Source organism: Coregonus clupeaformis, chromosome 3 (assembly GCF_020615455.1).
Source record: "Coregonus clupeaformis isolate EN_2021a chromosome 3, ASM2061545v1, whole genome shotgun sequence".
Taxonomy (NCBI): domain Eukaryota; kingdom Metazoa; phylum Chordata; class Actinopteri; order Salmoniformes; family Salmonidae; genus Coregonus; species Coregonus clupeaformis.
In genome coordinates this window covers 6,788,660-6,814,608 of record NC_059194.1, presented here as the reverse complement: position 1 = coordinate 6,814,608, position 25,949 = coordinate 6,788,660, and the positions used below count along the sequence as shown (strand labels likewise).

Genomic DNA, 25,949 nt, shown 5'->3' with positions numbered 1-25,949 from the left:
AGGAGGCAGTTGAGACAGACAGGAGGCAGTTGAGACAGACAGGAGGCAGATGAGACAGACAGGAGGCAGTTGAGACAGACAGGAGGCAGATGAGACAGACAGGAGGCAGTTGAGACAGACAGGAGGCAGATGAGACAGACAGGAGGCTGTTGAGACAGACAGGAGGCAGATGAGACAGACAGGGGGCTGTTGAGACAGACAGGAGGCAGATGAGACACACAGGAGGCAGATGACACAGACAGGAGGCAGATGAGACAGACAGGAGGCAGATGAGACAGACAGGAGGCAGTTGAGACAGACAGGAGGCAGATGAGACAGACAGGAGACTGTTGAGACAGACAGGAGGCAGATAAGACAGAGAGGGGGCTGTTGAGACAGACAGGAGGCAGATGAGACAGACAGGAGGCAGATGACACAGACAGGAGGCAGATGAGACAGACAGGAGGCAGATGAGACAGACAGGAGGCTGTTGAGACAGACAGGAGGCAGATGAGACAGACAGGAGGCTGTTGAGATAGACAGGAGGCAGATGAGACAGACAGGAGGCTGTTGAGACAGACAGGAGGCAGATGAGACAGACAGGAGGCATATGAGACAGACAGGAGGCTGTTGAGACAGACAGGAGGCAGATGAGACAGACAGGAGGCTGTTGAGACAGACAGGAGGCAGATGAGACAGACAGGAGGCAGATGAGACAGACAGGAGGCAGATGAGACAGACAGGAGGCTGTTGAGACAGACAGGAGGCAGATGAGACAGACAGGAGGCTGTTGAGATAGACAGGAGGCAGATGAGACAGACAGGAGGCAGATGAGACAGACAGGAGGCTGTTGAGACAGACAGGAGGCAGATGAGACAGACAGGAGGCTGTTGAGACAGACATGAGGCAGATGAGACAGACAGGAGGCAGATGAGACAGACAGGAGGCTGTTGAGACAGACAGGAGGCAGATGAGACAGACAGGAGGCAGATGAGACAGACAGGAGGCTGTTGAGACAGACAGGAGGCAGATGAGACAGACAGGAGGCAGATGAGACAGACAGGAGGCAGATGAGACAGACAGGAGGCAGATGAGACAGACAGGAGGCTGTTGAGACAGACAGGAGGCAGATGAGACAGACATTAGGCTGTTGAGATAGACAGGAGGCAGATGAGACAGACAGGAGGCTGTTGAGACAGACAGGAGGCAGATGAGACAGACAGGAGGCTGTTGAGACAGACAGGAGGCAGATGAGACAGACAGGAGGCAGATGAGACAGACAGGAGGCTGTTGAGACAGACAGGATGCTGTCGAGACAGACAGGAGGCTGTTGAGACAGACAGGAGGCAGATGAGACAGACAGGAGGCAGATGAGACAGACAGGAGGCTGTTGAGATAGACAGGAGGCTGTTGAGACAGACAGGAGGCAGATGAGACAGACAGGAGGCTGTTGAGATAGACAGGAGGCAGATGAGACAGACAGGAGGCTGTTGAGATAGACAGGAGGCAGATGAGACAGACAGGAGGCTGTTGAGACAGACAGGAGGCAGATGAGACAGACAGGAGGCTGTTGAGACAAAGAAACAGCTGCTGGCCATATGAGACTGAGTGGTCAAGGACAGTCCGTCTCTGTTTATGTCTCCTTTCTTTCTTGAGCTCTCTCTCCCACATCTTTCTTTCTCTCTTCGTCCCTCTCTCCATCTATCATTTTCTTTCTCCATCTCTTTCATTAAGTTAGTCATAATTTTACGATCATTACGACCTCACCCTCTCTCTGTCTGTCTGCAGGTAAATGTTCCTGTGTTCTCTGGGTGAGCCGATAATGATGGGCATTGCTCTGAATCTCACCAGTGCAGGCAGACCCAGCACAAGGTTCTACATCAGCTACTCACACAGGAAGTGACATCATAGAAAAGAGCCCTTCATTATCAGGTCCATGTTTGGTAACTGACCACAAAATGACATGCAGTATTATGAAATCCAATGTTATGTGTCTGTATCCAGTTGTTCGTTGATCTCCACAGAAGTTTGAGCGATTTACCGGCAGGGGGGCGTCGAGGCCCAGGAGTCTACAGATATCGTGTTGTTGAGCCAAATGGTAAGGAGTGCCACAACACAGTTACCCAATACAGCATTACAGTGTAGTGACCAAGCACGTTCAAAATGTGACATTGCCGGTATCTGTGAACCGTAATCTGTGCATAAAGAAATATCCAATAACATATTTCGTCATTGAAACATAGATATCGAACAATGTCATCCATGTAATGTGTAATGAATCTTTGAATGCGTGTCTTGTGATTTGAAGGAGGTGCTGTGGTCGGAGTTGTGTCCTTCAGCCAAAGGTGCAGTGCTGCTCTATCAACTAGTGCTGCCTGACCAAGAAGACAGACGCAATTGATCACAGACTCCAGCTACCTCACCGGATGAAAATTCCAGATGATGAAATGAATACAATAGACATTTTCTTCAAAGAAAAAGCAGCGATTGAATGCTGTTGTTGTTGCTTTAAGAGACAATACTGTTGAAGTTTAAGCCCGCTGCTATGAAAATGTCTACGTAAACATTCCCTGATATAAAGCTCCAGCAGTATTACAAGAATTCAAAGATTAACAACAAACAAACAAAATAACTCTGTACAAACATTGTTTGATGTTTGACACTTAGGCACCTGGTGGAGGCACAATATTACCCAACTTTGCATAAAAATGCTGTAAGATAATGTAAGAAATTATAACTACATTTATAATAAATATTTTATAAAAACCACTTGATGATTTTGCCCCTCTCTTAAGGCATTTAACAGTAACCCAGGTAACTGTCGTAAACGTAGTTCCTGTTGCCGTAGTTGCCCTGGTCTTGGTAACCCTGATTCTTGTTGCCATAGTAGCCTTTGTCTTGGTAACCCTGATTCTTCACTGTATAGGCTTGCACAGTATGTTACTCCATTAAACTTAATCTGTGTGCAAATTATGCAACTCAGAACAACTCAATGATTTATATGCTGCTACTCTATAGACGTTTTTGAATTGTGTGAATACTTACGAAATTATCCTAAAAAAGGTAATTGCTCATTGTTTATATTCTGTATTGTATTTCTCTGACCTTTGACCTTGTGGAGATCTGTTTCAGGGATCTCGTCCCCCTCTTCCTCCCTGTTGCTCCTGCAGACGCTTCTTCCACTCCTCTGTGGAGGGGAATACCACAACCACCCTGCGCCTGAAACCACCGAACCACAGCAGCCTCTGGCGCTGAGCTGAGGGGTTGGACGTTGGGCTGGGGAACAAGAAGAAAAATACTGTGCCATCCAATTGTCTTTACAGAGACCTCAAATTCATACTTTTTGCTTGAGTGGGGTAGGCAGAAGGAAGAGAGGTGGAGAGGCAGAGAAAGGTTGTCTAAACTATCACCTTTCAAAAGGAATCCAAAACACACCAACGACTGCTGTGCTGTACTGTAAAATCAAAGATTTATGTAACTAACCAAAGATTGACCAAAGCCTGTCTTTCCAATAGAAGCAAATTAATATTAGTTGGGCAGAGCCAAGCACGACCTAGTGAGATCGTATTGGCGCGTTGTAGCATTTATTTGCATATTTTCATAAGGGAACACCTACTCTGGGAAGTGCGCGTGTGCAACAACTCAATTCGCCCAATTCGCCAAAAAAAAAAGACACTTTGGCAAAGGGTGAAGTCTACAAAACGCAGTGCACACTGTTTGTTACAGATTCTAGTTTTGGAAACAGAAAACTGTATGAAGATCAAATGTTTTATCGATGAGAAAATTAACAGAATGTCGGCCAAAATCCATCTCGCTCCATCTTCTCCCACTGCCGGCCACTGGGCTTCCTCTCATCACCATATTTGGTAGTGAGTGGAAACGCCAACTGCATGCTTCACATTTATACACCCGGTGAAATATCTGGCTCATTGTTCTATCTGTGGTAAAATTCAATATGTGACTCTACTATGAGCCATCGGAAAAATAACCCTGCCTTGATAGCCCAAACCCCATCTGCTATTGGTGCAAATTGGTACCGCCCATAGACACGTTTGATTACGCTGGATGGGGTTGACCAATCACACTTGTGCTTTATTCACCAAATGAGTGCAGATCCAGGATCAGCCGAAGTTACTCAGCCCCGTCCAAGGATGATCTAGAAAGAAACAAAAAAGTTCTGAAATCAGCACTGCAGGGAAAACAGTTGTTCCACGCCCAGAGAGACGTCAACAAATTATAAGCATGTAGTAACTACCCAAAATCTAAAGCTTTTTTTCCCCACAAAAAATTACAAAGAATCAGTCTTTCATAGGAAGATGTTTATTGATTTACACAATGAGGATGATAAATAAAAACATGAATATAAATAACCAGTATAAAACAAAAACAAATCAATATTGACAGTAATACTGCAAAATACAATAGATTACAGACATTCTATCTCTCTTCCGGTTTCTTGCTCCGCTTTCTGTGTGTCACCACAACTACTAAGGTCAGGGTTCAGAGTTTGAAGGTCAAGACTTGTTTTTCCAACAAGTATTGGGTATTCCTCTATTCTCTACATCTCCCTAAACCATCTTGGCTCAGCCCAGTTCACACTAAACACTACACTTGATGACACTATCATCAAAGTTCTATATTTCTGAAAGATCTGGATGCTTCAAATGCCTTGAAAGCAGCTGCATCTACACAAATAGCATCATACAACAACTTTCACTAGAGGAAGAGAGTGATTCTGCGACACAATAGAACATTCATGTGTCTTGCTCACACAGTGAGCCTGTTTGAATATAGTGGCTCTCTTTCACAAATACTACATGCTTCTTGCTTCTCAATGAAAGCGCCTCAGTACAAATGTGCATTTACACACTCAAAACAATGAATTACTTTTTCCTTGAGCGCTAACATGCAAATGGTACATTTGCCAACTTTGGAACTGTTGGATATAACATACATACATATTGAACAAACACTTTTAGGCCATGTTTTGTTGAAACAGACAACACTGTAAAATAATAACTTAGTATTTATATGTAACTAATTTGGCATGGCTCAGTCAGTCAGTCATCTACCTTGTTATGAAGTTAGCGAGCTAAGCACTGATGAATTTAGATCACATTAAACCATATATATAACTCTAAGATGAGATGGTAGTAGGTACTACTTAAATATTTGATTTAAGAACTGCCATAACACTACTTAACTTATTCTCCATTTTTTGTTTACACTCAATTAATCCCTTTTGATTGGAAAAACAATTGGTAGGTGGCATAATGTGAGGTTGGAGGTTGATCCCTGTTACATAAGAGGCTACGTGGTGAATGGTGGTGATGATGAGGTTTAGCAGAACAAAGGTAATTAGGGTTAGGGTAAAATAAAACCACTGGGTGTTGATAGGATAGCTGCAGGGGATTCCATTGGGGTTAAGGCCTGGGTTAGATAAAGATGACGCTGGGCACTGTTGATAGGGTTTGTGAGGGTGAGCCCCGGTCTGATCCTGATGAGCCTGAGAAGGAGAGAGAGTGACCCAGGAGATACTCCTTCTCTTTGGGCAGGCAGGGCCCATTGATGTGCTGGCTGTGGGAGTGGTAGAGACGCATGAAGGACAGGATGGAGTGAGTCAGCCACAGTGCTGTCACACTCCACAGAGCAACCTGGAGAGAGAGAGAAACATTATTATAAGTATATATGATTAGTATTATTAGAGAGAGAGAGAGCGAGAGAGCGAGAGAGGGGTAGGGGAAACAGAGAGGAGGGAGAGAGAGAGAGAGAGCACAGAGAGAATACTAGACATTGAGGAAATTGAAACAACCTCTGTCAACGTGTACCAGTCTGGGACAGTAATGGTGCAGGGCATCCTCAAGCAGTTCCAGCAGGACTTTTACGGGATCAAAGAGAGCACAGCAGGAAAAGCTTTCTCTCTGTGATGACTCTCCCATCCTGAGTGAGTCTGATCACACCTCTTCAAACTGTCCTGCAGACGAGGATAGTCACCCCCCCCAGTACTGAACACACCCAGGTCCCACAACTGCACTGCTCCTCCATCATTGAGAGGGATAAATTCACAGAGCTGGAGAGAGACATGGTGGAGCTCAGAGAGCTAGTCCACACAATCCAGACAGAACAAACCCACAAAACAGAGCAGCACAACAACACCCATCCAACAAGACCCGGGGGGCGGAAGGTGGAGATGGACAGCTGTCTGAGAGAGCTGGCTACACTCCAGATTGAGGTGAGAGAACTTAAGGAGGAGAGAGAGGAACACATGACACAGCTAAATGCAGTGAAGGGGGGAGAGAAACACATGGCACAGCTAACAGCAGTGAAGGAGGAAGAGAAACACATGGCACAGCTAACAGCAGTGAAGGAGGAAGAGAAACACATGGCACAGCTAACAGCAGTGAAGGAGGAAGAGAAACACATGGCACAGCTAACAGCAGTGAAGGAGGAGGTGAGAAAGCTGAGGTGTGACAGAGAGCAGGACACTCCTCCAGAGAAGCCAGCATAACAGCCCACCTCAGACCCAGACCACAACCTCAACACCACAATGGGACAGACAACACAGGACCCACCAACCCAACAGACCCCACCCCCTCCTAACAGCCCCCCTGTCAGCTCCCCCGATAGCTCTCCTGACAACCCCCACACATCCATTGAGGACACACAAAAGCCAGAAAGTGTGCTCCTCATTGACTCAAATGGCAAATACATTCAAGAGAATAAACTTTTTCCCAAACACAAAGTAGTAACTCTGGTGCCCAAACACTAGGCATGCCTTGGAGCTGTTGTCAGAGGACAGACTAGAGTCCCCCAGACACATTATAATTCACACGGGCACAAATGACCTGAGGGCCCAGCAGGAAAGGGTGGCCACAGCACTCAAGGGAGTGATTGAAAAAGCTTCTTCCATCTCCACCCTGCTACCAAGAAAGTACATTCACCTTGCCACCATACAGCGCAAGCAAGCATTTCCCAGGACTGTGCCTCAAAACCTAATGTCTACCTGGCCCACCACTCCACCCTGGACTTGAACAGCCTTTACGACCAGGTCCACCTATACAAGGCAGCAATCCCAACTTTTGCCAGGACCCTGAAGGACGTCACCCTCAACCGCAGCCCCTCACACAGGAGCAACAGAGCAACGGACACCCCGCCCAGAAAAGTGAGACACCCTCCCAGACCTGCAAGACCCCCTTCCGAAGGACCTGCACCAAGAGAACCCGCGCCAAGAGGACCTACACCCAGACCACAGCTTCACCAGCCACTCCCCAACCAGCTGAGACCACCCCAAACAAACCCTGGCCACACCCTATATAGGCCCCCCCAGATCAGACCTATGCCCCTTCTGCCCCCCCCATGCCCCCCGCCCCTGCCCCCCGCCCCATCAACGATGAGACAGCCTATAGGGAGGAGGTCAGAGACCTGGCCGTGTGGTGCCAGGACAACAACCTCTCCCTCAACGTGATCAAGACAAAGGAGTTGATTGTGGACTACAGGGAAAAAAAGAGGACTGAGCACACCCCCATTCTCATCGACGGGTCTGTAGTGGAACAGGTTGAGAGCTTCAAGTTCCTTGGTGTCCACATCAACAACAAACTATCATGGTCCAAACACACCAAGACAGTCGTGAAGAGGGCACGACAAAGCCTATTCCCCCTCAGGAGACTGAAAAGATTTGGATCCTCAAAAAGTTATACAGCTGCACCATACTGACTGGTTGCATCACTGCCTAGTATGGCAACTGCTCAGCCTCTGATCACAAGGCACTACAGAGGGTAGTGCGTATGGCCCAGTACATCACTGGGGCCAAGCTTCCTGCCATCCAGGACCTCTATAACAGGCAGTGTCAGAGAACATTTACATTCTACATTTTAGTCATTTAGCAGATGCTCTTATCCAGAGCAACTTACAGTTAGTGAGTGCATACATTTTTCATACTGGCCCCCCGTGGGATTCGAACCCACAACCCTGGCGTTGCAAGCGCCATGCTCTACCAACTGAGCTACACGGGGGGACATGCGATGTCTTTCCAACTGCTATGGTCATTGTCATGCCACAGATCTGTCATGCCAGAGATCATAGGAGTTGGCTAATCAGAGAAAGGCCCTAAAAATTGTCAAAGACTCCAGCCACCCTAGTCATGGACTGTTCTCTCTGCTACCGCACGGCAAGCGGTACCGGAGCACCAAGTCTAGGTCCAAGGGTCTTCTAAACAGCTTCTACCCCCAAGCCATAAGACTCCTTGAACATCTAATCAAATGGCTACCCAGACCCCCCCCCCCCCCCCTCCCTTTTACACTGCTGCTACTCTCTGTTTATTATCTATGCATAGTCACTTTAATAACTCTACCTACATGTACATATTACCTAAATTACCTCGACTAACCGGTGCCCCCGCACATTGACTCGGTACTGGTACCCCCTGTATATAGCCTCGCTATTTTTACTGCTGCTCTTTAATTATTTGTGACTTTAATTTTGTATTATTTTACATCTTATTTTTTTGTGTGATTTTTTTTTTCTTCCCTGTAGCTCAGTTGGTAGAGCATGGCGCTTGCAACGCCAGGGTTGTGGGTTCGTTTCCCACGGGGGCCAGTATGAAAATGTATGCACTCTAACTGTAAGTCGCTCTGGTTAAGAGCGTCTGCTAAATAATAATATGCCATTTAGCAGACGCTTTTATCCAAAGCGCCTTGCAGTCATGTGCGCATACATGTTTATGTATGGGTGGTCCGGGAGATCGAACCCACTACCCTGGCGTTACAAGCACCATTCTCTACCAATTGAGCTACAGATGACCACAATGTCTAAAATGTAAATGTAAACGTGATTACAATTACATTTACTTTTGATACTTAAGTATATTTAAAACCAAATACTTTTAGACTTTTACTCAAGTAGTATTTTACTGGGTGACTTTCACTTTTACTTGAGTATTTGCTATTAAGGTATCTTTACTTTTACTCAAGTATGACAATTGGGTACTTATTCCACCACTGATTTTAAGGCAATGCAGAACATTTCTATTTTGAGTGGGGAAAGTCCACTGGCATGAGATGGGCCAGCTATGGCGGACTACATACCTCTGCCAGGGTGAGCTCAGTGTAGAAGGAGGACGTCTCTACATCCAGGAACATGGGGACGGACTGGTATTCTGCACAGCTGCACAAAGACAGAGAGACAGGAAACTGTCAATGCTTAACAACGCTACAGCCACACTCCTGCAGCTTGACCCTCACACTCACTGCAATGTATGCAACACACCGGTCAATACACAGTACTAGGGCTCAGAGTTTTTCCTGATGGTCCATGCCCAGTACTAGGGCCCAGAGTTTTCCCTGATGGCCGATGCACAGTACTAGGGACCAGAGTTTTTCCTGACCAAATGACCAGGAATACCCTAAAGTATGACCTGTTGATATGTAGGCCTCAGTGTATAAACATTACCTGTAGGGTCTGGTGTTGTCATCAGTGACAGTGTTGCACCAGGAGGCCAGCCCCAGGGAGAGGGTGACACTGGCCCCTCCAGACAGGAACAACACACACAGGCTCAGGATCAGGGTCAGGAAGGCAGAGAACAAGGTGCTGGAAAATGAATACAATAATAACATTGGTGACAGTAAACGAGTGGAAACATTGTAATTTGACATAAATCGTTATAACTGCGTAATAGCAGTTAGCCTATGACACATAGGCCTAATAATGCATTGCACAATTGGATATTTCATAATGGTCATGATGATTATTATCAGGTTATTTATGTTATTGATGTTTTCATTTGTATAATTGTTTTTTTTATAAAGATATATGCGCCTACTTTATGTGCTATTGATTAACTATTTCAAAGCCCATGTAAAGTGCACTCACTCGTCATGCCGTCCGTGGAGATAAAAGATGCTTCGCCAGCCCTGCGCAGCGCCGTACAGCACCGTGAAAACACCGACAAAAGTAGCAAACTGGCAAGCAGCCGGTGGGCCCCATTGCTGTACCATCAAGTGTGAAATCTCACCCGGTTCCCCAGTAATTTCGGTTCGATTCTCCGTCCTCCATGAACCCGTGGTGAAAAGCGCACATCGCTCTTTGAAAGCTGAGCCGTTGAGCGCAAGCGGGACAACCACCATCAACCCTGCCAGGACTGACAGGGTGTGGGTTGCGCAGTGAGCCACCAACAGTCGCCGATCAAGTTCCATAGTCCAAAAGATCGATCAGAACTAACTAAATACAGGACGTCTTCAGGCAGTGCCGTCCCGTTTATTCGGTATTATCTGCAATTATTAAACTACCATCTGTCACACTTCCAAAATAAATCAGCGGATATTTAAAGCACAGCCTGCTTGCTGGCTCGCATTCCGTTATTCAATTCTCCCCTTGCAAATGTGCCAGTGACGCACTGGCCAACTGGCCTAGATATTGGTGCTTTCAAGACAACTGGGAACTTGAGAAAAAAAACGAGGTCAAATCATGACGTCAGTGATCTTCAGGTCGGAAAGTCGGAGCTCTTGAAAGATGCCGGAGTTTCTGATTTGGAATTCCAAGTTGGATGACCGTTCAAAACGATTTTTCCCAGTCGGAGCTCGTTTTTTCCCGAGTTCCCTGTTGTCTTGAACGCACTGAAGTTGGAAGTCGGAGATTTCCGAGTTCCCAATTCCCAGTTCCCAGCTGTTTTGAACGAGGCATAAGATATGCAGTGATATACATTTCCATTTCACACCACACACTTGTACAGGTTACACACTTGTGTGAAACAGGACAAATATCAGCACCCCCTATTTGACCTTTTGAGATTTTTTTTTTTTTTTTTTTGTTATACAGTATAAGATGCATGGGACAGAATGTAGGGCGGGGTCGAAAGGGGTGACAAAGCCGACTCCCACCCTCCTGTAATATCAAGTCGGTCAGTAGGACAACGTTAATCATATCAACCCTCCTAACAATGGACCAGTGCAAAAGGCTCATTTGCACTTTTTCCTTAGAACTATTGAATGCTGATTATGTCCTATAAATAAGAAATAATGCAGCCTATGATATCCATAATTTATGAATTATTGCATTTGTTCCAAACAAACATCTACAACCTTCTAACACTCATAATCAATTCACCAAAGAGATAAACATAAACAACACCATTTCACTTTCGTGGTCCTCTGTAGCTCATCTGGTAGAGCACGGCGCTTGTAACGCCAAGGTAGTGGGTTCGATCCCCAGGACCATCCATACACTAAAAAAGTGTATGCACGCATGACTGTAAGTCGCTTTGGATAAAAGCGTCTGCTAAATGGCATATTATTATTTATTTACTTTACATGATTGATGGACGCATCACAAAGTCCCTGTTCCTACAGCACGTAGCGCTAAGCTAAAATAAGTTCCGTTGCAGTCAAATGGGTTGGGTTCCTCTCACTACAGAAGAAGAAAAAGCAGGAAGTGCCTGCATGCACCAATGTTGTGGTTGTTTGAATGTTCAGTATTTACGGGCTAGGTGGACAAGTTCAAGTGTCTGTATTTTGTGTAAAGATCAATAGACTATAAGGTAAGCCGCTATTACACTTTATTTTTTTTATATAACGGTTAACATATGACAATGTCAATTGAAGTTACTTTGCATCTTGTTCACGCGCGAGCTAGCATCAGCAAACCCCTTTTTCTTGCTTGCTTGTACATGACCTAGTAGGATACCCAGGTAACAGCTTAGTGAATGAGTTGAAATGACTAACTAGTTCTTCTTTTAAAAGCAATTGTGATGGGGGCTCTCAGATTTCGGGTTTAGAGCATCTTCATTTCTTTAATCATATCTAGTTTTGTCTTAACATTTAGTGTTGGTGTGTACCACCTAAGTAATACAATGTGTTTAGTCATCTAATATCATGTCTTCTCATGTACTTATTTTCCCATCACTACCGGCCATGAAGTTCCATGGCGAGTCCAGAGACACCAGGGGATGAGAGTATGGAGCTGGGGGCCGGGGCTGCAGTGGTAAGCTGTTCAGGCACGTCTACCAAGCCTGGCCCCTCAGGTGCCAAAGTAGACTCCCAGCTACAAGATGCCGTCCACTTAAAAACAGAGGGGAACAAATTCTACAAAGAGAAAAACCTTAGGTCTGCCATTGGACGTTACCACCGTTCGTTGCTCGTTCTGCGTAGTTTAGACTGATGTCACTGCGGCAGTGAAAGGGTTTGGTCCTGAGGCTCCTGTACTTACCGCAGGACAAGAAGAACTACTTAGGAACACACAGATCGACTGCTACAACAATTTAGCAGGTATTACAGGCCTTGACATGTTTCATGCAGTAGATGAGTTGTTTCAAATCCCGCTCTTTCTGGACTTACCTTTATCTTCTCTTTTCTGTCTCTCGGTCCCCCCCTCTCTCAGCCTGTCTGCTGCAGAGGGAGGGTGTAGACTACACACGTGTCCAGGAGTACAGCTTGCGGGTGTTGCAGTTGCGGCCAGGTGACATCAAGGCCCTGTACAGAGCAGGAGTGGCCAATCTGGAGATGGGAGACGCACAGAGCGCCAAGCAATACCTCACTCAGGCCAGCAAAGGACAACCCAATGGTAGCTCAGCTCTTTGGTTACCATTTTCCTGTTTGGGGGCTGCTGTCCCTACCACAGCCTGTGAGTAAAACACAACAGATTATTGATGAGTTGTGAGGGCGCGTTATAAGCATGCTGTGCTATCCCCCAACAGAATGAAGTAGAACACAATATATTGTATTATTGTGTCTCTATGCTATTCCCATTCCCCTAATGTTGATTGAAATTGAAATCACTTTATTTGTCACTGTCTCTCTTTGACAGACACTAATGTGAGGAGGCACCTGCAGCGAGCGGAGGAGAGGCTTAGCACGGAGTACCAGAAGGAGAAGGCTCTGTACCAGGTCATGTTCTCCTCCAGTCGGGGAGGGGGCCAGCGGAGGAGTCACACATAATTAAGTTCCCATCAGGAGGGATGTTCTGTTGTTCTGACCCTGAGGATTGAGAAGAGCACTGGAGAAGAAAGAGGAACCAAGCCTGGACTGGACACCTGAGAAGAGTTACAGCACGTTCGAGGGAATCGGCCTGAGCAAGGTGCTGCGCAGGTTTGCTAATATGGATCACATAATTACTAGTTATTTACGAGGCAAGATGAATAATTTTTTGTAGATCAGTGATTCTGTGCAAAGCCTTGCTCAGGCTGATCCTATCGAAGAGCCTGTTATGCTATAGGGAATATTTGTGCCTGATGACCAACAGGGAGATGGAGCTAAATTATTGGAGGTTCAGCATAAGGGTTGAAGGTCAAAGCGAGGGTGCTAAAGAGAGACTGTTTGTGCACTGTTCAAACTCAATCCTGTTATGCCTTCTGAAAGTGGTTGTTTCTGGTCACGCAATCAGTCGTGTTCCTTTTTTTGTACAAAATGTTTTGATTAAACGTAATAAATATTTTTGGGAAATTACAGCCGATACTACAGTGATATACACTGAGTTTACCAAACATTAGGAACACCTAATATTGAGTTTTGCCCTCAGAACAGCCTCAATTCGTTGGGACATGGACTCTACAAGGTGTCAAAAGCATTCCACAGGGATGCTGGCCCATGTTGACTCCAATGCTTCCCACAGTTGTTAAGTTGGCTGGATGTCCTTTGGGTGGTGGACCATTCTTGATACAGACGGAAAACTGTTGAGCGTGAAAAACCCATCAGCGTTGCAGTTCGTGACACAAACCGGTGCGCCTGGCACCTACTACCATACCCCGCTCAAACGCACTTATCTTGTCTTGCCCATTCACCCTCTGAATGGCACACATACACAATCCATGTCTCAATTGTCTCAAGGCTTAAAAATCCTTCTTTAACCCGTCCCCTTCCCTTTATCTACTGATTGAAGTGGATTTAACAAGTGACATCAATAAGGGATCATAGCTTTCACCTGGTCAGTCTATGTCATGGAAAGAGCAGGTGTTCATAATGTTTTATATACTCAGTGTAGAAGTGTTGGAGGTGGATGGAAGTATTCAGAGTCAAAAGTTTAATTAGAAGTTTCCTTTATTAATAATTATCCAAGATACACACATCTGTTTCAAATAACATTTTATTCTTAATATTATTACTTTATTGATATCCATTTCAAAATCCTGAGCACAATATCAATTTATAGCACAATTTGTTTGTTGATTTTGGTCTTTATGGCCAATATGATTGTACTTCAAAGGCAACATACAGTATATAACGTTTGATTTGATATACACTCAGAGAGGAGAACAAGCTCACAGACTCACGATAGCGCACAGAGATAAGTCACAGAGTTGCATGCAGAGGGGACCACTCACACAGTCACACACTACTGAGTTCAACAGATTCAAACATTGGCACCCCCTTATCAACCAAAATACAACCGACTGAAATACTGACTGTAACTTTTAGTGGCAAAAACACTATTTCTGAGCGCAATCATTCATTGTGATCATCTCACTTTCTTGACGTCTTGTGTTTCAAACTCAGAGACCTCACTGACCTAAACACCCTTCTACTCAGGTCCCTCAGTGAGCGCGAGCGTGTGAGGGTTGCCCGAGAAGGAGGAGGTGATGGAGAGAACGATGGGGAGGAGAGAGGAGGAGAGAGGGAGGGACAGCTACCCTCCAGACTCTGAGAGCGAGAGAGGAGGAAGAGGCTGACAGTAGAGGACAGGCGCTTGTCTTCTTCCCCTCTTCCTCCCAACGCCGACGGACCAACCCGCTCCATGCTGAGCTCCATGCCCCTGCTGATGTCCAGGGAGGACGTCCACTGTGCCCCCCTCAGACGCTCCTCTTTCTGGGCTCGAGGCTCCAGCACGTCCCCCTGGGACTCACTGCGGAACAGAGCCCGTCTGGACAGCCTCAGGCTGGAGCTACGCTTGTCCCAGCCACCACCACTACCACCACCCTTCCCTTTGCGTTTTGAGGCACTGCTCTCTTTCTCTCTCCTCTCGGCCTTGGCCTGCTGCTTCTCCTTTTGGTCATCTTTCTCCTTTCTCCTGATCCCCTCTCTCTTCCACCTCTCCTTGTTCTCCTCTTCCTCAGCCTCTTTCCCCCATGAACGCCCTTCGAAGCCCCTCCAGAGTTTGGCCGCCCCCTTCTTTGGCGTCTGGGCCGCACCGTGACTGCCTTCCTCTCCCCAGTTGCTGCTGTAGCACCTCTCTTTCCTGTGGAAGCTGCTCACCGTCGATGCCCTCACCAACTCCCTCGACGCATGCTTCCCCTGGTAGAGCCCCTCCCCTTCCACCCTCTTCCATCCTTCTCCCTCCCCATCTACCCTCCATCTACCCCCTCCAGCCCCTGCACCCTGCCGTAGCGACCCCCCTCTGGGCCGGATGCCGCCCCCTTGTGGTGAGCTGCTGTCACTGACTCGAGGCAGGGAGCACTGGAATGGGTCATCTCGTCGGAACACAGAGAATGGAGTATTGGCGAGGGGGGAGGGCTGGAGAGGGCGGGGTGGGGAGCGTACCCTGGGGCGGTCACCGGACGAGGGGGAGGAGGCGGGGTCAGATGGGGAAGGGGTTTGTTGGCAGTGGAAGGTGTGTGTGTGGTGGTGGGTGACATGATGATGGGTAGGTGGGTGGGTTGAGGTGGACTGGTAAGGGTGATTGGGGCTACTGGAATGGGGACTGGAGGAGTTGGGAGGAGTGAGGCCGGAGTGGGACTGTGGGGAGTGGGTGACACTGAGGGACAGCTGGATCGGCCTCTGGGGGTCGAGGTAAGTCTCATTACTGGCGTGGAGGTGGCGGACGCTGGAATAATCATGATGATGAGACTGGTGGTCATTCTGAGCTGTCTGGCGGGAGGAAGGGGAGGAGCTTTGGGCTTTAAACTCTGACCCCTGACCTCTTCTCTCGGCGTCACTCTGGAAGCAGTCGACATCCAGCTCCACACCCTGCTCCATCAGGCCCACCACCACAGCCCGGGGCAGGCCAGAGAGACGGGAGATCTCCCCAACCATCGCTGAGTCCTCGCTGAGCTTACTAGGGCTGGCGTCCGGGGCATTGACGCTAGGTTGACTCCTTGTCACTTTCCCTGGTGAAGAATCCAGTCCACTCCAGTCCAGCGAGCGGGAGAACCCTAGCCCTGACCCAGCCCCTGACCCGGTGACCTCCAGAGAGCTCCGGTGATTGAGGTTGGAGGGACAGGTTGAGATGCGTGGCCGCGACCTCAGGGCAGGAGTGGGAGTGGCAGCGGTGGAGAGGGAGGAGGTGGAAGGAGAGGGGGAGGCAGTGGGGATAGCATGGTCACTCCGTAATCCACCACTAGTGCTAGTGCTAATACCTTCCTTGGAGTTTGAGTCTAAACCCAGGTTTTTGTTCAGATTGGGGCTGAGGTTGAGACTGAGGTTGAGGTGGAGGTTGATTTTGAGGTCCTCTCCCGTCACAGAGGGCAGGTGGCCCAGGTTGATGGAGTTCCTACTGGCCTTCTTACCGATATTGCTGAGGCTGACCCGCGCAGAGTTACCCAGAAAAGACTTGCAGGGTGTCACACTGCCCCCTGTCAGGTTGGAGGGGGTACTGCGGCTCTCGAAGGCCAACAGCGACTGAGTGGAGCCGTGGCCATGGGTTCTGGGGACCCTGTGGCAGCCTGGCCCTGGGGTGGCGGTAGGGGTGGTGTCAGAGGGGGCAACTCGGCTACGGTACTGGCGAGCCAGCCTTGTGATGTACTGCTCCAGCTGGGTGAAGGTGGAGGGGTGAGGAGGCTGGGGGGTCCCGAAGAGGGGGGTGGACTGAGATTCCTCAGCCTGGGCAGAGGAGTCTGGACTCGGGGAGAGACGAGAGGAGGGTGAGGGATCCTGGCTGGAGGTGAAGAGGGGGCTCTGGAGGGCCACGGCATGGAGGGGGCTGGGGTACGGGTACACCTCCTTGGTCCTCCGGGACACCAGGTCAGAACAGAACCTGGGGTCGAGTTGGGGTCGGGGGTCAGCGAGTGGGAGGAGGGAGCCGGGATGGGGGTCACCAAGGCTAGAGCACAGGTCAGACAGGAAGAAGAGGCTGTTCATTTCCAGGTCACCTGGGTTCAAAGGACGAGAGACAGAAAGTTGATGAATGTCAGTCAACTTATAAAGAATCAAAAACATTTATCTAGGACTATGGTCCCAGGACTCTCTGGAAAACAGTGACAATTATCTAGGACTATGGTCCCAGGACTCTGGAGAACAGTGACAATTATGGCTGAATGGCTCTACTGGTTAAATACAGATGAACTGTACTAAAGAGTAAGTGCGTTTATGTGAGTGCATTTGAATGTGTCCATATATGTGTTATATCTGACCCGTAGATACTGGTCTCCTATCAGCGATCTTTGTGGTCTCCTCAATGCGCTGAGTTCTTGGCTGCTGCGCGGCCTCCGGCCACTGGGTGTCACTGGGGTCTGCAGAGAGGGGCCGCTGCTCCCACAGCCTGAAGGCTCCCCCTGAGGGTGGTCCTGGTCCAGCCCGGACTAGCCCACATGGTACTGGACCCCCCTGGGCCAGGACTGCCTCACTGGACACAGAGTAGCAGGAGTCTGACAGGGAGCTGCCACTGACCGAATAAAAGCCTACCGAGGGAGGGAGGGAGGTGGAGAGGGTGGGAGAAATAAAGCGAGGGGAAGAGAGATGGAGAGAGAAAGATAAATATAGAGCGAGAAAGAAAGAGGGAGTGTAGGTCCAGAGAAAGTGAGAAAGAGTGATTGCGAGAAAAGAGTGAGTAAGTGGTGTTGAGAAGATAACATGAGTGTAAGTAAAGGAACAGGGAAAGAAAAGGAGAGGGTTAATATTTAATACGGCTTTGCAACACGGTGTATCACAAAGTCAACGAAACTGGCTCAGAAGGTGAGAAGTGTTGTTGGCCAAAGCCAGGGCCAGATTCCCAAACGGGCACGCAGGGCCCCCCCAGATAACATATGAGCACGTCAGTTGTGCCCCCCCCCCCCCTCCGATAGCGTATTATGAACATGTCGGTTGGGGGCCCCCTGGAGTTCAGGGCCCCCCCAGATAGAATATGAACACGTCATAAGCCATTTATTTTTCGGTTGGGGGGGCCCCCTGGAGGTAGGTATCTCAGGGCCCCAGATGTGATAATCCAGCCCTGGCCAAAGCCCTATGGGTGTCACAGACCACCCCCAAAAGACCCCCCATGGTAGGACCACACAACCACACAGTCCAGTACCTGAGCTGGGCCTGGAGTCATAGTCCACCTGGACTGCACCATCAAGGTCCGGGGGGGAGAGCAGGTCAGACGGGGCATCCCAAGAGAGGGTGGACCAGCGTGAGTCATCCCCACCACCCTCATCACCTCTGGAATGAACCGGCCCATCTCCACCAGAGTTCCCCCCACTGTCCTTGTCCAACATGCTGGTGTGGCATGGTAACACTGTTTCTGAAGGGGGAGAAGGAACCTGAAAAACAGAAAACGGGTGTTCAAGTCACAACATGTCTTTAAAGAGATGATAATTAGAGATTGGATCTCTAATGTTCTTATTTACCAAACACTGATGTCATCAGCCTTACTGGAAGTTCTAGAACACTCGTGTTTCAAGACTCAGACACAAAAACAACATGACGTATTCTTTCTCCTCAATAGCCAATTCATGACTTTCTTCTTACTTAGATGAACGTGATGACTCATGACCTCTGCAGTGATGCCCTATATTAGCCTGATAGGGGTGGGGGGGGACAACGGGGCTTTGTTCACAGTCAGGCCTGATCAATCCTCTGTTACTACGGAGATAAACAGGAGACAATACAGGTGACTCATACTGCCTAACTGAGAAGGGAAGACGAGGTGTGTCCCAAATGGCACCCTATTCCCTATGTAGTGCACTACTTTTGATTAGGGCCCATAGGGTGATAGTCAGAAGTAGTGCTCAAAGGTAGTGCACTACATAGGGAATAGGATGCCATTTAGGACGTAACCTCACTCAGAGGGGGACTTAAAGGAAGAATAGGGGAAGACAGATGACATAACAAGGAGCAGGAGGGGAGGGGGCAGGGGGGCTGACGGGGGGTGTGGGGCAGGGGGGATGACGGGGGTGGGGGGCGGGGGGATGACGGGGGGTGGGGGCAGGGGGATGACGGAGGGGTGGGGGCAGGGGGGATGACGGATGGTGGGGGGCAGGGGGGATGACGGAGGTTGGGGGCAGGGGGGATGACGGGGGTGGGGGCAGGGGGGATGACGGGGGGTGGGGCGGGGGATGACGGGGTTGGGGCGGGGGATGACGGGGTTGGGGGCGGGGGGATGATGGTAGTGGGGGCAGGGGGATGACGGTAGTGGGGGCAGGGGGGATGACGGAGGGTGGGGGCAGGGGGGATGACGGAGGGTGGGGGCAGGGGGGATGACAGGGGGTGGAGGGAAAAAAGTTAGACTTTGATCCTGCTTATCTCTTCTCCTTCAGCTTTACAAGCCATGTTTCGTTTTCTTTCTCTCTACATTTTCCACATTTTAGGAAGTTAGAAACGTCATTTTATAAGGGGAAGTGAGTGGGTGCTTGAGCGTGGGGGAGCTACTGGTGAGTGAAAAGAGGGGATTGAAAGAGCAAGTGAGTCAGGGAGAGAACAAGTATATGAAAGAGGTAGTGGGGGAGGGGGTTGCCTGTGAGAGGCTGAGAGTGGCATCTTAACCCCCCACCCTCACCCCCTTGATGGATACCCCCACCCCCACTCCATAATAACTTAAAGCCTCCCCCTCCTCACCATAGCTACAGCTGCTCTCTCCTGCTCCGGTTCCTGCTCACTCCACCCACACAACAGACCTAGCAGAAGTATATCTAACTCATCCAGAGCCTGCCTGCCTGCCTGCCTCACACTAAAACACAAATAGCAAATGCACTAAGACTCACACTAACACTAGCTTGTGCAAACACACAAACACACACACAGAAAGCGAGCACATACACACCGTTGCGGGCAAACACACACAGTTGTGCAAGCGCACACACACACACACTGATAACCGTCAGGGCCATGTACACCCCCACACTCTTCCATGGACATAATGTGAACCATGTTACCACAGTGTAACGTTACAGTGAGGTGGTTATGATCAAATCAGGAGGAGAGAGAGAGAGGCAGGTGGGGGCCCCTCAGTGCTAAGAGCTCTGTAATATGATATCCCTCTATGTGAGACAGAGAGAAGCAGCCATTTTCCCTAAAGGAACAATATGTCCACACAATGCACAGACAAATGACAGCAAATACTCCAATAAGAATGAAGGACTACATAATATGAATGTACATAACATACTTTTGTGACGTACTTTCATGAAGCATCTACAGTATGTAGGGATTACAAACACTTTATGAATGCTCTATAAATACTTTATAAGTTGTTCTTTTCAAAATGGGACGCATCATTGTGATAACGCTAAATACTTTTTTGAGATGTCATGTTGGGAAAGGTAGGCTACATTATTAACAGCACTAGCAGGCAGACATTGGTTACTGATAAACATATGCTTATGCATTGCGCACTATGCATTATTGATGAATTGTGTTTACCGTAACTGAAGAAGTAGTGGAGCCAGAGGAGCCTGACGTTTCAGTCCAAGATAATGTCATGTTTATCTGTGTGGGCTGGAGGTTGATATAGGGCCAGCAATACATGTAATGGTCCAAATGTACATAGAAGATTGCTGGTGAGAGTGATCACAGTGTGGGCTTTGGCAGCAAATCAAGTGTTGATGAGGTGCAACAGTACTGTACTACTGTTACCCCACTGTGATAGTTAAACTAGCCAGAGAGAGAGAGAGAGTGACTAACTAATGCAGTCTGTATCCCCAGTCATCTTTCCCCTCTTCCCTCTCTCCTCTTCCCTCTCTCCTCTTTCCTCTCTCCTCTTCCCTCTCTCCTCTTCCCGCTCTCCTCTTCCCACTCTCCTCTTCCCTCTCTCCTCTTCCCTCTCTTCTCTCTCCTCTTCCCTCTCTCCTCTTTCCTCTTCCCTCTCTCCTCTTTCCTCGTCCCTCTCTCCTCTTGCCTCTCTTCTCTCCCCAGTGGGCAGAATTGGAGAGGTGATAACATTGGTCACGTTGGAAACAACAGCAGAAGCAACTTGTCTCTCGATTTGTTGTTTAATATGCTAATAGGGTCTGCGTTGGCGGATGGAAGGGCAGCTACAGAGCTACTCTCTATGGTGTTGGTGATGACTAATACCATTTAACATAGCATAGCTGCTGAAAGTCACAGGGAATCTATAGAGAATACATTTGTGCAGTGTTTTTGAGAAGGAAAAATCATTAAGTAGAATGCTGTGCTGATTCCTTCCCTCGGATCAGTTGACCATGCTCTATTTGATTTATAAAAGGGAATGACTTGACTTGTCCCTATTACTGGAGTTAAGTGACTGTTTACCAAACACTGTTACAACAAAGCAGTATGGTAGCCTACCCTATATGAGGACAGGAGGTTCACAGACTTCAAACTCAGTTATGAGGCAGTGTAGGGCTCTGTGGCCTTCTGCATTCTATTCTTAGTAGTGTACCAACTAGGCCTAACAGATGTCCAAATGGTACAATGAAAGCTGAAGGCCGCATCCATGGTGAAAGAGTTCAAATGAATAAGATCTTTATTCAATAGGTCTACTTCATCATGTGTGCCAAGTTGTCTTACTATGGGGCTTTCCCAATCAAATAATGTTATCTCACACAAAAATATCAAGGTATTCCCATACTACAGTAGCCTATTTACAAAGAAGACTTTTGGCCTATACAGAATATAGAACTCTGTAGGCATCTGCCATCTACAGTATGACCTGACCTAGGTGTATGATTGTATCTATAGGGTGTGTACCAAGTGTACATTCTTTACACAGATACATTCTATGTCATGTCCTTGGGGAAAACTGGAATGTGAAAAGATGTGGACATTGACAATCTCATCATATGAGATCCATAAAGGGGACAGAACCATAACACCCTTTGTATTCTACATAACCTTGACTGATACAAGACGGAATTAGAAGCTGTGGAGGCGGATGGATTACTGTCAATTCTATTAGACAGGTCAAACACAATTGTGTAATCAGTAGGCTATAGCTCCGTGCTTATGACTCCATCGCTCAATCAACGGAAAAGGCTATTGAAGCGCAGCAGTCTGTTTGATGCAACGGGATGAAAATGCCCTACTGGCAGATCACAATGCATTCATATTTAATAACAACCAATCTTGTCAAGCGATCTGGGACAACGCACTGACCTGTTGCCTGCGGGATGTCGCAGAGCCATCGGAGGCTGCGCTCTCGAGGTTTTCCTCCTGTTGATCGGTGATGACAGTCACCGTGGTACCGGTGCTGCTGGTGTCTTTGAGGTCCAGCGCCGCATCGATCATGTCCAGATGTTGGCCCCGGAGCAGGTCCAGCTCAAGGATCCCGGCCAGGGTCGCTTTCAGCCGCTCGCCAATCCGAACCCGCTCGGTGCCAGACCAGAGCGAATTCACACAACTGCGGCGGCCAGCCATTGTGGAGACTGAATCGGGGGCGCTTTAGACTATGAGCTCAGTCTCAATGACAATGGGCTATTGTCCAGCTAAAGTCAGTGCAACATATGTTCACACGATCGACAATATAGCAACCAATGATTCGTTGGCAAAATAGCCTACTTAATTAAATCTATGCCATATTACATTGTAGCGTGTTGACTAAAGAGTCACATGTATAACACTAAAGAGATTATCAAACCATATTCCATCTTAATCCTCAATATTGGTTTCGTATTATGATCACCCAACTGTATCCGACCATTCAGTCCTTCATGCAAATGATGTTCATGATCGACCCGATGTAACAATGCTAGAAATAACGTTACATTGGATCAAGAAAAAATTTGTCCAGGGGGAGGAGCCGAGGAGGTAACGTACCAAAGCTTGAAAGGGATTGGCCAGGGAAGTTTTCGAATGAACGCCTTGAAAATCCCTTGGCCGCCAAACTATTCCAAAACACACAGGAAAAACTTCAAATACACGATGAGTGATGGGCTATAATAACGGTGATAACGTTCACCACGTTCATAGCTTAGTCTACAGAAGCATAATAACACAAAGATGCAAATCCTGTTTAAAAAATTGTTACAAAGCCTCCTCAAATGAAATATTTAGATTGACAAGTTTACTATTATTGTGAGTCTGAAAATGAAATGTTCAAGTTACAGTTGCATCAATCACCTATTTGGGTTGTATTGGACAAGTTCTGCCCCTTTGGATTCGGACAGGTGCACCTCCCCCATCTCCACCCCCTGCTCTGTTATGTCAACCTTCAACCAGCAGAGAGCAGCCTTGTGACAACACGGGGTTCATTCCAAGAACAGTTTTGGTTTTGGCCTACAGTAGTTTATTTGATCTCTAGATCTATTCTAAAATTAATGTTTTCTCACTGTAAAACAAACCTGAGAGTATTTCAAAGGGGATTGTTCAAACTCAAATTATTTAAGTGGAGCAATATTATATTACCTAGAGAGCAAGATACACAAATCCATAAAACCCCACTTTTCCCCCTTCGGTTTTTCAAAGTGCATACAATGCAAAGGGAGATGGATAAAGATAACTAGAGCCCGACCGATACATCGGTTGACTGATATTAGCCTTTCACATAAATATTTGTATTGGTCTTTATTCCACAGATAAAGTGCCGATATTATATACATAGAATAAACAAATACCTGTTCAACCTCTCTTTCGTATCGTCTGAGATCCCCAGAGATCTAGAGTGTCATCTTCAAAGGGGGTGACACTCTAGATCCATCCTGCCCTGCCTTTCGAAAGTATTTGAAAGCCAAGTTAACAAACAGATCACCGACCATTTCGAATCCCACCGTACCTTCTCCACTATGCAATCTGGTTTCCGAGCTGGTCATGGGTGCACCTCAGCCACGCTCAAGGTCCTAAACAATATAATAACCGCGATTGATAAAAGACAGTACTGTGCAGCCGTCTTCATCGACCTGGCCAAGGCTTTTGACTATGTCAATCACCGCATTCTTATTGGCAGACTAAATAGCCTTGGTTTCTCAAATGATGTCACTCTTGCTGCTGGTGACTCTCAGATCCACCTCTACACTGACAACACCATTTTGTATACATCTGGCCCTTCATTGGACACTGTGTTAACAAACCTCCAAACGAGCTTCAATGCCATACAACATTCCTTCCGTGGCCTCCAACTGCTCTTAAACGCTAATAAAACTAAATGCATGCTCTTCAATCTAACGCTGCTTGCACCCGCCCGCCCGACTAGAATCACTACTCTCCGCGGGTCTGACTTAGAATATCGGCTTCCTATTTCGCAACAAAGCCTCCTCACTCATGCTGCTAAACATGCCCTCATGTCATTTACAAAATAGCTTCCAACACTCTACTCAGCAAATTGGATGTAGCCTATCACAGTGCCATCGGTTTTGTCACCAAAGCCCCATATACTACCCACCATTGTGACCTGTACGCTCTTGTTGGCTGGCCCTCAATACATATTCGTCGCCAAACCCACTGGCTCCAGGTCATCTATAAATCACTGCTAGGCAAATCCCTGCCTTATCTTAGCTCATTGGTCACCATAGCAACACCCACCCGTAGTCTGCGCTCCAGCAGGTATATCTCACTGGTCATCCCCAAAGCCAACACCTCCTTTGGCCGCCATTCCTTCCAGTTCTCTGCTGCCAATGACTGGAACGAACTACAAAAATCTCTGAAGCTGGAGTCACTTATCTCCCTCACTAACTTTAAGCATCAGTTGTCAGAGCAGTTTACCGATCACTGCACCTGTACACAGCCCATCTGTAATTAGCCCACCCAACTACCTCATCCCCATATTGTTATTTACATTGTTATTTATTTTGCTCATTTGCACCCCAGTATCTCTATTTGCACATCATCTTTTGCACATCTATCACTCCAGTGTTAATACTAAATTGTAATTATTTTGCACTATGGCCTATTTATTGCCTTACCTCCATAACTTACTACATTTTCACACACTGTATATAGATTTTCTGTTTGTTATTGACTGTATGGTTTGTTTATCCCATATGTAACTCTGTGTTGTTGTTTTTATCGCACTGCTTTGCTTTATCTTGGCCAGGTCGCAGTTGTAAATGAGAACTTGTTCTCAACTGGCTTACCTGGTTAAATAAAGGTGAAATAAAATAAAAATGTGCGGTAATTGTTTGACATTTTCAATGGTTGCCTGAAGAACATTGAACATCATCCAGCCCTAGGTCACAACATGAGAGGGTAAGCATGGTGGTTTGACAGGTAAGTAGCTTGCCACAGCCAGCGTATTTGACCAAGCAAGCAGCCCTGTCCTCATCACATTCTCACTTAGTTGACGTTAGCTGTCTAGCTAGCCAGCAAGATAGTTAGCTTAGCTATCTAGCCAGGAAGGTAGTTGTTAGCTTAGCTCGCTAGCTAGCAGTCTGTGCTACTTATGTGCTAACACTGGACTGGCGCCAAAGTGAACACTCGTCCTCGATACAAAAACAACACTGTTACTGTCTGGGCCTATTATGTTAGCTAGTGGGCTTATTTATTTAGTTTTCGAAATATGCAATCGGCAAAAAGCAAGACATTTGGCGCATATTTATCATTTCAGCACATGTGCTTGCATTCATGATAAGATAAGTAGCTAGCTAAATTAGAAGGAGTGCCTCAAACCAGTGCCGCAAACATTTCCCTGCATAAACGTTTTCAGTCATCAGCGCATACCATTTGCAGTTAAAATGCATAGCCAATACATTTAGTATTGATGGTTTCTTTAAGAAAACATTGTTGTAATGAACAGCTAGCTTGTGCCCGTCATAAATTGCCATTAAGTGTTTATTTACGTGACCTTTTGTAAAGACTGTAGTAAATCTACTCAAGACAAATGCTGATGCTGACACCTGGTGGTGATATTACGAATGGCATGTTACTGCATTTCAACGCTTATTTGTGAACAGTGCGGTTTCAGATTTACTTTGAGACAAAGTTTAATTCATTCAATCACCCACCCCTTGTGGTGGTTTAGCACAAACA

The 25,949-nt window shown here is 47.3% G+C and overlaps 2 protein-coding genes and 1 pseudogene across 2 annotated transcripts; 1 reads left to right on the top strand and 2 right to left on the bottom strand.

The window, feature by feature from the left end:
* Window positions 1-4,283: 4,283 nt before the first annotated feature.
* On the bottom strand, window positions 4,284-10,527 carry LOC121545899 (transmembrane protein 179). The gene is made up of 4 exons (XM_041856812.2): window positions 9,847-10,527; window positions 9,427-9,564; window positions 9,063-9,141; window positions 4,284-5,633 (listed from the first exon to the last, which is right to left on the bottom strand). Exons 1-4 carry the CDS (start codon window positions 10,167-10,169, stop codon window positions 5,415-5,417), a joined length of 759 nt encoding a protein of 252 aa, XP_041712746.1. The 5' UTR covers window positions 10,170-10,527; the 3' UTR covers window positions 4,284-5,414.
* An 878-nt stretch (window positions 10,528-11,405) lies between these two features.
* Window positions 11,406-13,412, top strand: LOC121545906 (annotated as a pseudogene).
* Window positions 13,413-13,991: 579 nt separating this feature from the next.
* LOC121540057 (dapper homolog 2) lies at window positions 13,992-23,626 on the bottom strand. Its single transcript, XM_041848695.2, has 4 exons — window positions 22,146-23,626; window positions 18,127-18,355; window positions 17,249-17,515; window positions 13,992-16,987 (listed from the first exon to the last, which is right to left on the bottom strand). The coding sequence occupies exons 1-4, from the start codon at window positions 22,404-22,406 to the stop codon at window positions 14,427-14,429; spliced, it is 3,318 nt and encodes a 1,105-aa protein (XP_041704629.2). The 5' UTR covers window positions 22,407-23,626; the 3' UTR covers window positions 13,992-14,426.
* Window positions 23,627-25,949: the final 2,323 nt, after the last annotated feature.